Raw genomic sequence first — 13,096 nt, 5'->3', positions numbered from 1 at the left:
TCCCTATTGCTTGTTGTCAACAAGACGTTGACTAATTCAAAATTTCTTATTGAGATGGAAAGGATTCTTAAAACTTATATCTTAGTTAGTAGGCAATAATGTGAGGCTTATTATTAAAAGATGACTAACTTAGGCCATTAGCATTAAAAGATAAATCTAATTATACTTTAATCACTTTTGTCTTAAAACAAACACTCATTCTTAAAAACAAACATCACTTTAATCACTTTTGATTTAAATGTTTTAAACAATATTAGTGACAATACTCCCTTTGAAGAAGGTATAGAAGCTAAATATACTTAATAAAGTCAGGTACTTAAAGAGATAATTTCACATATGCATAAATGTCTTAATATTAATATCTTTGATAACATAATTTCTTAATTTACTTCATTTGTATCCATAAAACATCACAAAGAAAAAAAACACAATACATATAAGCGTACCTGATAAAGCATTTCATTCTTCAATGGGAAGTTCAATTCTCACATTTCGATAGAACTTCATAACAACTGTTTCATTATTGGAATGGAGAATGAAATCTTAGGAAAAATTCCAATAGCCTTTAGCATTAACCTCCAAACCATTCTTTAACACTTGAGAACTTTATCTCAAAACTTTTATATTCATGAGGCCATAGAATCATCATACTCATAATGTCTTATGAGCATAAATTTGTTTGAGCTTCAACCATAATGCTTTATGATTGGCAACATGATAGAATGAACTCAAAAAGATTCCAATGACCCTTCATATGTTAGCTTTATTCTTATGATCTTTAGGCTTTGAGAATTACTTCTCCATTATTGCTAGGGAAATTTTAACATAATTGTACCAAGGGATTTACTCCCCCAGATCTTTACTGACATTGATCATAAGATAGATTTCTTTAGATTGCTCCCATTAGATATTAATAGACAAGAAATCCATTAGATTTTTTATCAATTTCTTAATTAGCAAAACTTCTCTAATAGGAGCTTATTGCGTTTGTCCACGCAATCATAATTAATGACCTCATGAACAATATATTCTTATGCACTTAGTCTATTTCTTACTGAGGGTACTTAAAATAGCCAAGAAAATCATGGCTAAATTCAAACCATTATCAATAGGGACACTTTAATTGATAATTTTTTTTATAAGACTTTAATTATTCTACTTTGCATCACCTTTGGGCAGAAACAAAGTAGAGCTTAATATGAAAATAAACATTAATAATTTTTTCATCTTATTATAATAGGCATAAAAATTTCTTATACAAATATTAATACTCAGGGAATGTTATATCAACTTTGATCATGCTTGAGACTTGAAAACTTAATTGATCTGGGAATTAAATAATGACACATGCCTATAAACAGCTTTGGTCATAATATAGTCATAAGTCACATATATAATCATAAAATTTATCAAGTCTCAAGAACATTTTAATCAGAGGCATTTATTTGCGGAAGCGTAAACATTAGTTGTTAATATTCTCTTATGGTTACTCAAACCTTTTGCCTTTTGCATAATTCCCCAATAATACATCAATCATATTGTGGCCTTATATAAGAAATAAATCCAAAAGCCATTCATCCATTAAGATTTTCCCAGATCATTAACTTCTTTTATTGATCCAATCCACATCAGCTTTGGCCAGAAGTAGATAGGAACAATAAAATTTTGTGAACAAGTATTCATTAATCAGCTTTGACCAGAATAACAAATACAAGTCACACTTTATTTGACTTTCGTCTTCTTTTACTGATCTAGCCCATATCAGCTTTGGCCAGAAATGGACAAGAACAACAAAATTTTGTGGTCAAATATTCATCAATCAGCTTTGGCCAGAATGATAAATATAAGCCACACTTAATTGAAATCACATGTCTCTATGTGCTTCTTTTATTGAACTAGTCCACATCAGCTTTGGCCAGAAATGGACAAGAACAATAAAATTTTGTGGATAAGTATTTATCAATCAGCTTTGGCCAGAATGATAAATACAAGCCACACTTAATTGAATTCGAGACATGTTTTTAATAAAACAATCCTTTAATTTGCATGGCTCATGGAACAATAAAATCCTTATCAATGGGCAAGACATCATGTCAATTCATGATTATACTCAACTTTGGTTGGAATACAACCATGAAAAGTTGACATTAGGTATACTTAAGCCCAATACTTTAGTCCAGAACTAAATTTTCTATTGGTTTAATCATGGTCTGGACACTTAAGTAATCATAAGAGGCCACTTATTTTTCTTAGGAATAAATCAATCATTAATATTAAATTTAGAGAAATCATTCATCATATAAGGCATTATTCAAATAATACACCATTTTGGCATCAAACATTAATTACTTCATTTTGGGCTATATATTATAAATAAAAGGGACATGATTTCTTATTATGGAGAATAAGCATAAATGGCTCAAAACTTAACTTTATTGCCCAAAATAATAATATTAGATCTCAAATCATGAATCATATTAGTCTATGACCCTAATATTCTTATGGGCCAAAAAGCTTATAATTGCATAAAATAATACTCAAAAACAAAACTTAATTTTGTATAATATTATTTCATTAATTTTGAGCATAAACATAATAATTAATTTCAAAAAAAAATATGGAAATTTCATCACATAATGGCTATATTCATTATGCTTATCATTATTAACTAGGGCATAATAAAAGATCCTTAAGATTTCAAACATAAAATAATAACCATAATCATAGCTTAATAGATGAAAATAGTTGATACATATATGTCTTTAATTTTAGTGGACTGTTAGCCCAATAATGAATTTTGGTCCATCACTAGAGGCCCATTTTTGTGCAGTCCAAAGAAAACAAAAGAAAACATAAAATCTCTGGCCCAAAAGAACTTATTCCGAGCTGGGCCGATTTCGGCCTGGCCCGCTTAGCAGCACCGCCTTCCTGCCCGGGCCCCGAGCCCAGCAACCTGGGCCTGGGCCGGGAATGTGCCGTGCCCCCGGCCGGCCTGCCGCGGCCCGTGCCGGACCGTTCGGGCCTCAAGACGCGCGCGCCGTCAGATTTCATCCGACGGTCGCCGCCGCGCCCGCGCCGCACAAAAGGACCGCTCGGCCGCCCGCGCCCCAAACCCTAACTTCATTTGCTCCTCTCCCTTTCTCTCTCTCACCCCACGGCGGCGACGGGCGAACGAGCGGCGAGAGAGAGGGCGGAGCCTTCCCGCCGGAGCCTTCGTGCCGGCGGCGGTGGGTCGCGCCGTCGAGGCCCCCTCGCCGGAGCGCGCGTGCCGGCTTCGGCCAGCGCGCGCCTCCGTCGAGCGGCTCTCGGCGGTGCGCTAAGCCCGCCGGCGCGCGCGCATGCACGCCGGAACAGATCCGGGCGGCAGCGGCCCGGAGGCGTCTTTCCCGCGGGACGGCGCAACGACGACGGCTGCAGCGCAGCCGGGATGCTCATGGCCCGCGGCGTCTACGGTCATGAGTCGAAGGCCGACGGCGCGAGCTGATGGCGGCGAGGCGGCAACGTCGCCGGCACCGGCGACAATTACGGCGGCTCGGGTCTTTCAACCGGTAAGCCAGCACCACCCGCACGCCCTTATCCATTAGGGTTAGAGTTCTTAGGATTTGGGGATTCTCCTGTAGCTAGGGTTTCGGGTTTTGGGGATTTCTTTAGGATTTGCTCTTAATTTCTTCAATCCCCTTTTCAATAGTATGCATAGACCGAAACCCTAGATCCTCATAGGCCACTGATGCAGACGGTTTGCATGATTTGGGCTTGAACTTGAGTAATTAAGCACTAAACAGAGGGCTTAATTGATATGGACTTTATGAACAACATGAACATAAACATGAAATTGGTGATAATAACATGAGATTCATGATGATTTGCTTGCACAGCACATGTATGCGGGGAGGAGCATGAACTTTAACACATGAACATAAGGAAGAACATGATCTTAAACATAAAAGCATGATCATATATGTTAACAGGAACTTCTTGTCTTGAAATTGAAACTTTAGAGGATTCAATCTTAGAGCTAGGTGGCTCTGGTGCCATTGTTAGATGTTTTGGATCACAAGCTTAAGATAGAACCACATAAACTTGATGAAATCAGCACATACCTTTGTTTACTTGAGCTTTCCATCTCCATTCATGCTCTGTCTTTGGTTTCTAGGGCTTGGATGAACACCTTTCCAGTGTTTGCAGCAGCATGATCGATTGGGCATAAATGGGCAGAGGGTTCTAGTTTTTCTCTTATGAACCACACATAAACTTCATAGAGGGCTCTGCCCTTTCTTTTATAGCTGCAGCACACTGGAGGGGTACACCCTGGTGCTTCTCAAGGCTTCCAATCAAAGCCATTAATTGAGAGTCAAAAATTGAGGCTGCTACAGTGCAGCTTATGTTCACACACACATATATTAATGCATGTTGATCACAATTTTCACCAACAATGCTATGCATCGGTGGCAAGCGCAGAAACTAACCAAAGAAGTCATGCATGCTTGAGGCATCAACAAAATTACTTAGTCTGGTCAGAAAAAATTAAAATACCGAACAATGTATGATGGTGTGAAGCATCTTCATCTACATGCATCTCGATCAGGTCAGAGAAGAATTGACAAATATACTAGCTATAGGTCACCCCCGTAGCAAGCCTGTGCTGTTCTTCTGGGCTCCGAGAGTCTAGGTGATGCGTGATGGTGCCCCTAGCGAGTGCCGTAGCCGGCGAGATAGCAGCGGGCTAGCAGCTAGCGAACACAGCGAGAAAAGAGCAACGCGATGCACCAAGCCAGCAAGCAATTGTGTGATGCAAGCTGCGAGCAAGAAAAGAAACCGGGCAATGGGACGGTGCGTGCATGGTCCTCTTTGCTTCTCAGCGGAAGGTTTAGGCGATATGTAGCAAAGTATACTACTTAAGCTTCAGAAATCCTTTCGGACCAAGGGGGGCCGGAGCCCATCTTCACCTCCACGAGGCTCCGCCAGTGAGCGTGCATGCGTGCGCGCATGTGATGGCCTGCAGCTGAGCCGCCATGCATACAGTGTCCGTCCCTGCTCTTGCCCTGCTCTGATCATCGCTAGCTAGCTCGCGCCGTGCTTGTGGAACCGAGATGTCAGTAGGGCAATGTGGTTGCCGCTGTCGGGATCGGTCGAGTCGACGACGACGAACGATCGGCCGGCCGGCCGGTCTTATTGGTCGTTCGTGGAACTCGTGTACTTAGCTCCAAGCCTCCAATACACGGCGGCCATACTGCCAGACATGGGGCTAGCTACTTGCTCGATCTCTTTCTCTTGCAGTCTGGTCGTGGGCAAGCTTGTGCCTTGTGGTAAGAGACCGCGCGCGCGAATCTGGTCTCTTGCCGGTCTTATTTGAGCTTCTGTTTTCACGCTGAGAAGCTGCCAGAAGCTCAAATGAACAGGCCCTAATTATCTTGTATTTCATACATAAGCTAAAAGTTGGTTCAAATCAATTAAATTTTATGGTATATACTTACCCATTCTTAGTGAGATATCAACTCATCCAGGCTTTATTGTACCAAAGCTTGTTGATGGTGTGACTTTTATTTGTCATTTAATAAAGCTCCACTATGGTTTTAAAAGACATAATAGTAAAGCATTTTAGAAAAAAAATTTGTACATTCATTTTTATACATAAGTGTATTCCGTATATACTTATAAATTGGCTGAGTTTTTTTAATAGAAAGTACAACTTACAAAAGTGGACACTGGTAAGGTAAATCAAATATCCCACAGGGAATCAGAACCAGGACCTAAAGTTCTACTGAGACTCTTGTAACCACCAGGCAGGAGATCGCATATCATTATGTTAACTACTGGGACAATTTAAGTATTGATTTTGTGAAAGGGTTAGTATTTCTTAAGGAGGGGCAAGGAAAGGAGAAAAGAGCACATATTTTAGATCTAGGATCTATTATCTTATTATTTGGCCAACAAACGGAGCCCCCAAGTTCGCTCTTAAGGTCTAGAAATTCCCATGTTAATCGGAGAAAAATAGAAAAATAAAAATTATCCATCACTGTCATTATAATAAAATATCTAATTAAAAATCACCCACCAATGCCATTATGAAAAATTAAATATAAAATACCATTTAGCTACGTATCAGTTCAAACATATACTATTAATAAAAACTAAAGCTAACAACAATAAGTCAAAATAAAATAAATATAAGAATAATTATATGCATAATATTATTAAAGCTCAATAAATCAAATTTTGTTATTATAGGTAGACCATATTTGAATTGTTTTAACCAACAATAAGATATAATTTACGATAACTATCAGGGTGATGTATGGTAAAAATTAGTATAATATTAAAGTAAGGGTACAACAATATGTAAATATTTGAATTTTAATACTAGCCGCGCAAATGCGCAGGCTATACGCCTAGTTAATCATAAAAGTCGAGAAGACTAAAACCGACACGATGTATAACAGGTACCGGATAAAAAATGTTAAATATGCCTCCAACATACGAGTTTGAGACCCATATGTACGCCGGTCGTACCGTTGTACGTTTACATAGTTGGCATCTAGCTCGAGATTCCCTACCCTACCCGACCAGCAGATGATCGAGTCGATGACCCGCACGTACGCTCGGCCCGCACACGTACGTACGTAGGATACGCAACATCAGCCGTAATATCTCGGGGAGAAACGACGGGCCTACAGTGTACGTATACACGTACTGGGACATGGCGCTTTACGTAGGCGTACCTGGTCCCCGCCGGCCCCCCATTGAAGCCTCCGGTTCCACCATGCCCGGGAAGATCGAGCCAGACCGGGGCCAGGCTTTTTGTCACGCCAAAAGCCAAGCCGAAGAAACGCCCGCGCCTGCCCGGCCTCTCGCCCGCTCGCTCGACGGCCGGACCGGTCAAATCGGCCGCCGCGCGCGCGCCCTCTCGATCCGGCGACACCTACGCCGTGCCTGCCCGAGCGGCGACACAGATCGAGCTAGCCCGTCCAGTCCAGGCGTATTAATGAGACAGTACCACGACGGGCTTCGCCGCTCCGTATATCCCCTCGCACGCACGCACGCACGGACGGCCGGGTCGCGTCGCGCCACGGCACTGCCGATCGGCCGCCGCGGCGGCCGGAGAGCCGGCCGGCCGGGCGGTCCGGGCAGGGGAGGGAGACCGCGCGCATCGTGGCACAGTCGGGCCGGGGGCCCGGGCGACCCCCACCACCCGCCCCGCTTTTTTCCAGGCGCCAACAGTCTCGAGATGCCGACCGGCCGCTGCAGCGCGCGTGGAGACAGGCGAGGCCGGGGGGAGGTGGCGCCCGGCGTGTCGCTTTGCCCCCGTCGCATACACCAACGGCTCCAGCTCGCTTTCCCTTTGCCCAGGCGATATATCCACCGCGCTGCCCTTGCCGCGGTCCACACCCCACCACACCGGCCGCGCCCTGCTCGTCCCAGCCTGCCTGCCAGCCTGCCTCCCTGCCCGCCTTTCCCTCGCCGCTCCCGGCAAGATCCACATGCAGTAGTGGTAGTAGCAAGAGGATCGGAGGAGGAGGAGTTTGGCTGGCCTCAGCTCAGTTCAGCTCCCTTGTTGCTACTAGCAGCTGCTGCTGGTGGTGCTGCGTGCTTCGATCGGCTGGGCTGGCTTCAAATCAGGAACAACGACAGATCCGAGGCTTTCTCGAATCGGGCAGGTCCATCAAATCTCAAGTTAGCTGCGGCTAGCCATCAAATCACACTCATCAAATCAAAGGGGACCAAAAGGATATCTCTGGCTCTCCTGCCTCCTCGCTCTCCCCGGCCTAGTCGTATAAAATTTCCCTTTCGGCTCTGCCCCCCTTCTGCTTCCTCCGTCCCGCCCCCCTTCCTCCTCCGATCTCTCTCTCGCAGCTCGCTCCGCTACCTGCTGCTGCTTATTGCTTTCCCCCTGCGATCCGTTCCTTGCCCTAGCTAGCCGCCGGCCGGATCGAGCGATCGAGGCTGTACGTACTCGCCGTCCGTCCTCGACTACTCCGATCCCCCGTCGTCGATCTCGACAGCGCCAGCGCCTCAGGTGCCGGAGCTGCCTCATTCGGTCGCCGAAATCTATCATGATGTCGTCCTCGTCGTCGGCCGCCTTCCCGCTGGACCACCTCGCGCCGTCCCCCACCGAGCAGCTCTGCTACGTGCACTGCAACTGCTGCGACACCATCCTCGCCGTACGTGCGGGGTGGCACCGAGCGCGCGAGCGCCCCACACCCACCTACCGACACCGCTCTCCTTCTGCTTCTTCTGCTTGCTAGCTGCTTTGCTTGCTTGCTTGCTTCCTTGTGTTTGCTTCTTCCATCTTTGTTCTGCTGCTTCCTGACGGTTTACATATTATCCATTCATTCCGATGTGTTGATGTGATCTCGCTCTCTCATATCTGCGCGCAGGTCGGCGTGCCGTGCAGCAGCTTGTTCAAGACGGTGACGGTGCGCTGCGGCCACTGCGCCAACCTGCTCTCCGTCAACCTCCGCGGCCTCCTGCTCCCGCCCGCGGCACCGCCCGCCAACCAGCTCAGCTTCGGCGGCGGCGGCGGCCACTCCTTGCTCTCCCCCACATCCCCGCATGGCCTCTTGGTATGTATGGGCAAAACCTACCCAACTTAATTGTTTGATTTGTTTAACCTAGTAGTAGTGCATGTTCCCTCCCTAGCTAGTTCTAACTAGCCTGCTGTTTGCACCTCAGACAGCTTAGATCACTGAGCCAATGTGTTTGTTCGTGCTCAGGACGAGTTCGCGCTCCAGACGCCGAGCCTCCTCATGGATCAGGCGAGCGCCAACCTGAGCAACACCATCACTGGCCGCAGCAACAGCAGCAGCTGCGCCAGCAATAACCTGCCCGCCGCGCCGCCGATGCCGGCAGCGAAGCCGCCCGTGCAGCAGGAGCCCGAGATACCCAAGAGCGCCCCGTCGGTGAACAGGCGTAAGGACTCGTTCTTGCATCCTGCCTTCCTATGGACTAGTTCTTGCTGTTCTCTCCTCTAATCTCTTGGTGCTTCTGCGTTACTTTTCCAAACCAAGGATACTTATCAGTTTATCACTAGTCAAAAGGCAGCGTGCAGCTGCAGATAGAGGATGAACTCGGCAAGCCGTGCACCGCACTGTTGCCGGCCGGGAGCACAGCAGCACCGCCCAATCGCCCCCTCTCCCTGCTAGCTCAGGCTTCCCGTACATTCCCCCTGTTGTTTTACAGTTCTTTGCATTGGGTGGTTATCGGACAGGGAATTTAGAACACAAGAGGATGAGTAGGGGCACATCACCTCAGCTTAACAGTGTCCGTGCAGTCAGCTGGAATAAACTAACAGTAACGCTTTTGTGCTTAGAAATTTAAACTCGATGAGGAACAAGCTAGTTTTCACCGTGTGATGAAACATAGGGGGTGAAAACGAGGCCTTGTCGATCGGTGGATAACGAGACGACATACAATCATGTCTTGTTGTGGCAGGCCGTGTTGCCCATCCTTTGCTCTTCAGTTGCAAACAGTCGGCGTGTATAGTAGAGTAGTTGCTCGCTGGATAAGCTCACCCATTCGTCCATGTTCCCTAGCTACTATACGGATGCATGCTGACTCGAACCCACCTTACAAATCTAACTTTTTGCAGCTCCGGAGAAGCGGCAGAGAGTCCCGTCGGCGTACAACCGGTTCATCAAGTAAGATTCTATTTATCTGCAGCAAATAAAATGCATTCCCCTTTTAACAGTTGGCTCTAGCGTATGCTGATCCGCCTGGTCAGGGAAAATTTTATCGACGAAAAAATTCCGAGAAAACCGATAATCACGTTTATCGGTGGTGAGCGGTTTGATAAAAATTATCAATAATTTTGAATTCGGACTCACCTCGTACCCTCTAAGCTACATATCTTCTCATTTCTAAGCATTGTGATGTTTTGTTTTTCATATTAGATTGTTTGGAGATCATCTTGATTATTTTGTATAAAGTTTGAGAATTTTTTTTATAAATTTTGTCCGAAAGAGAAATGGCAAATCCGATACATTTCCGAGAAATCCGATAAACGCGTTTATCGGCCACCTCCAGTTTTTTTTCCTTACCGATAAAGTTAACCCTGCGCCTGGTTCGTCTTCTTTCTAGCTAGTTTTAATGTGCTGCTGTGGCTGTGCGGCGCGCAGGGACGAGATCCAGCGCATCAAGGCCGGCAACCCGGACATCACCCACCGGGAGGCGTTCAGCGCAGCCGCAAAGAATGTAACTTTCTTCTCCCCTGAAGCACAGCAGTAACAACTGCGTACTCTCGTGGCTAGTTAGCTGTCTGCGTGTCTAGTGATTTGACCCATCACTTTACAATGTCAGCAGAGGCACACAGTTTGTGTCCGGCGCCGGCCGGTCGGCTGCTAGCTTGCGCGTGAGCGAGATGCATGCCGGGCATGCCTGTGCGGCTCTGCTGTGCCTCTGTGGGAGCCTTTAGCCCCACCCGCACAGCGTGTTGCAAGCTTGCAGCTAGCGTTCGTTTTGCATTCGCTTCAGGCTGCTTTATTACCAATGCGAAACCTGCAGATTACTTTGCTTTTTGGCTTTAATTTCTTTGCCTTTATTAAATTATGTTTCTTGCAACCCAGTGGGCACATTTCCCGCACATCCATTTCGGCCTCATGCCGGACCAGGGCCTCAAGAAGACCTTCAAGACTCAGGTATCTATATATCAAAGCACAACTGGAACCCTAACCTAGCTGTATTATTACATGCCTGGAAATGCTCACCTGACAGATTTCTTCAGAGCATCAAGCAATACTAGCTACTATATGTGCTTCTCCAACTCGATGTTCAGTCACCTTTATTGATCACTAGCTGTTTCTTGGTCTGTGATTTATGGCAGGATGGCGCTGAAGACATGCTTCTCAAGGATGGCCTCTATGCAGCAGCGGCGGCAGCGGCAGCAGCCGCCAACATGGGCATCACCCCATTCTAGCTGGTTACTTGGTTAGGCATGCTCCAGCTAACAAGTTCTGCGCACGCAGTGGCCATCGCCCATTGCCCTTGTGCCGCGTTAGGGTTTCGTCTCAGATCTTGATCTCAATATCGCGTTTAATTAGAGTACTTTCCAGTACGGGGTAGAAATGGAGAATCAAGCTGTTAGAGAACCTAGGCCTCTGTCTTGTGATCCTCTAGGTAGTTCGACCCCTTTCAGTTCCTGTTTCCTCTAGCTTTCAGTTCGACCCCTTTCTCGTTTTTATTCCTGGACCCCTTCTATCCGCCTGTAGAGAAGTCGTTGTGTGCCTCCTCCGGTCCCATGATTGTGTCTGTTCAAGAACATGTTTTTACCATGGACAACTAGCTGAGCATCTAGTAAATCTAGCGACAGTGCCGGTATGTCCTTCCTCCTCGCATGAATGGGTGTTGATTTCTTTCAGCCTGGTTTTTGCATGCATTGTGATTAATCTTGTTGTCCACTTGCATATAGTCATTGTTTATTCTCTGGAATTTTTAATTTATAATGATCGGCATAATTTTAATTAAAATAGGGGCTAAAATAATAAGGTAATTGATCTTAACTGATAATTAATTGATGATACATTGTTCCCCTGGAAATGAAATTCAGAAAGGATCTCGAATTATGGCCAAGTGGACTATACTATTTGCTCTCTCCTTCCATGTTTATAAGGCACACAAGCATATCAAGATTCAAACCTTCCTATCTTCGATCAAAAGTTTAACTATTAATTTTTTATTTTTATAATGTAAATTTTATATGATTGAATTCGTAGTCAAATATAGTTTACAATGATTATAAGTTTATAATCGTAAGTGTTATAATATATCATAAATAAATAGTCAAAGTGTTATTTAGAAGACCGTGCCATGTTCTACCATGTCTTATAAACGTGGAAGAAGGGAGTAGTTAACTAGGACCGAGATTCTTTGCAAGTCTTCTACAATTTAAAGAACTAACAAAAGCTTAGGAACAATCATATTATTTACTCTTAATTCAAAACAGCCAAGATTGATGAGTTTAATTATGGTTAGTCTAAATGCGGCCTGAAAAATACTAACGTGGGTAGTTGGTCTATGCATGCATATGATCTAAATTCAGAGGGAAAATTGAATTAAATTCAGCAATGAACTATACTGTTTAGTTAAGTAGGGCAGAAGTTTTGTATGATTGTGGACCCTATAGAATCATTTAAAAAAAAACACTTCCATGAATATAAATGGGAAACCCCCTTGTTTAAAAAATGTATGCTGGTCATATATAGGAATTATATTTCATCTAGTGTAGCAATTTCTGAAATATAACATCTACTCGCTCCATCCCAAAATAATTGCACATGTAGAGTTTGAAATTTGTCCCACAAAAAATTGTTACTTTGACCCAACTACCATAAAAGACAAGAGTATCCGGAGTCAGACAGTGTCCGGATCCTTCTCACAAAAGATAAGGGGTATTTTTGTAATTTCACACCATGCATTGGTTTGCATGTATGATCTTAGAATTGCATTTATTTTGGAACGGAGGGAGTACTTATAACATGCATGTATACTTTTTATAAAATTTTGTATTGTATGGTTTGAAAAAGCTACAAAGAACTTGTTAATGAGATTATTTTATGTGTTCACTAGTTAAGGGCGTTCCCGCAGGAATTTCTATTGCTAAGATGGAAAGCAACATGATACAATATCAATCCAAACACATGCAATGTTGTTTTTTTTTGGTCTTAGGATGCTAGCAAAAGTTGTCTAAAAAAGGATGCTAGGAAAAGGGTGCTGGTATCCAAGATTTGTCAAATGAAGAGTTTGATCAAACCTTATGGCATATCCTATTTGATTCTACAAATATAAATATAATATATTTGTGTTACTTAAATTATTCAAATATTGAGTAATGAACAATCAATTTGGTTTTGTTATTAAACAACCTCTAGGTAGAGTTTTTGAACTATAAAAAACATTCTTGACCCCTTGCTTGAGGATAGTGTCCTGTGAACTAAGATAATCCTGTTTTTAATTGGGAATGGGGTTTTTTTTTTGGGGTGGGGGGTGGAGGGCGGGGCGGGGTATGTTTTGATGTCTAGTTGTAATCTGATCATGTTCACAAAGTCATAGAAGTTCTCATTGCTATCTATGTTGCTACTCCTAGACACTTCACTAGACTACTACT

General features: G+C 44.2%; 1 protein-coding gene across 1 annotated transcript; it reads left to right on the top strand.

Moving 5' to 3' along the window:
* The first annotated feature begins 7,371 nt into the window (after positions 1-7,371).
* On the top strand, positions 7,372-11,350 carry LOC120656612 (protein YABBY 4-like). Its single transcript, XM_039934770.1, has 7 exons — positions 7,372-8,159; positions 8,376-8,561; positions 8,712-8,907; positions 9,587-9,635; positions 10,113-10,188; positions 10,560-10,631; positions 10,817-11,350. The coding sequence occupies exons 1-7, from the start codon at positions 8,052-8,054 to the stop codon at positions 10,907-10,909; spliced, it is 780 nt and encodes a 259-aa protein (XP_039790704.1). The 5' UTR covers positions 7,372-8,051; the 3' UTR covers positions 10,910-11,350.
* Positions 11,351-13,096: the final 1,746 nt, after the last annotated feature.

Source organism: Panicum virgatum, chromosome 1N, assembly GCF_016808335.1.
Source record: "Panicum virgatum strain AP13 chromosome 1N, P.virgatum_v5, whole genome shotgun sequence".
NCBI classification, from domain to species: domain Eukaryota; kingdom Viridiplantae; phylum Streptophyta; class Magnoliopsida; order Poales; family Poaceae; genus Panicum; species Panicum virgatum.
This window is presented reverse-complemented; position numbering and strand designations above follow the sequence as displayed.

What these genes read in the sequence shown, in the direction of transcription:
- LOC120656612 (XM_039934770.1), top strand. Translation starts at nt 8,052, where the DNA reads ATGATGTCGTCCTCGTCGTCGGCCGCCTTCCCGCTGGACCACCTCGCG. An exon ending in GCTGCGACACCATCCTCGCC is followed by an intron (nt 8,160 to 8,375) that starts GTACGTGCGGGG and finishes ATCTGCGCGCAG; the next exon opens with GTCGGCGTGCCGTGCAGCAG. An exon ending in CATCCCCGCATGGCCTCTTG is followed by an intron (nt 8,562 to 8,711) that starts GTATGTATGGGC and finishes GTTCGTGCTCAG; the next exon opens with GACGAGTTCGCGCTCCAGAC.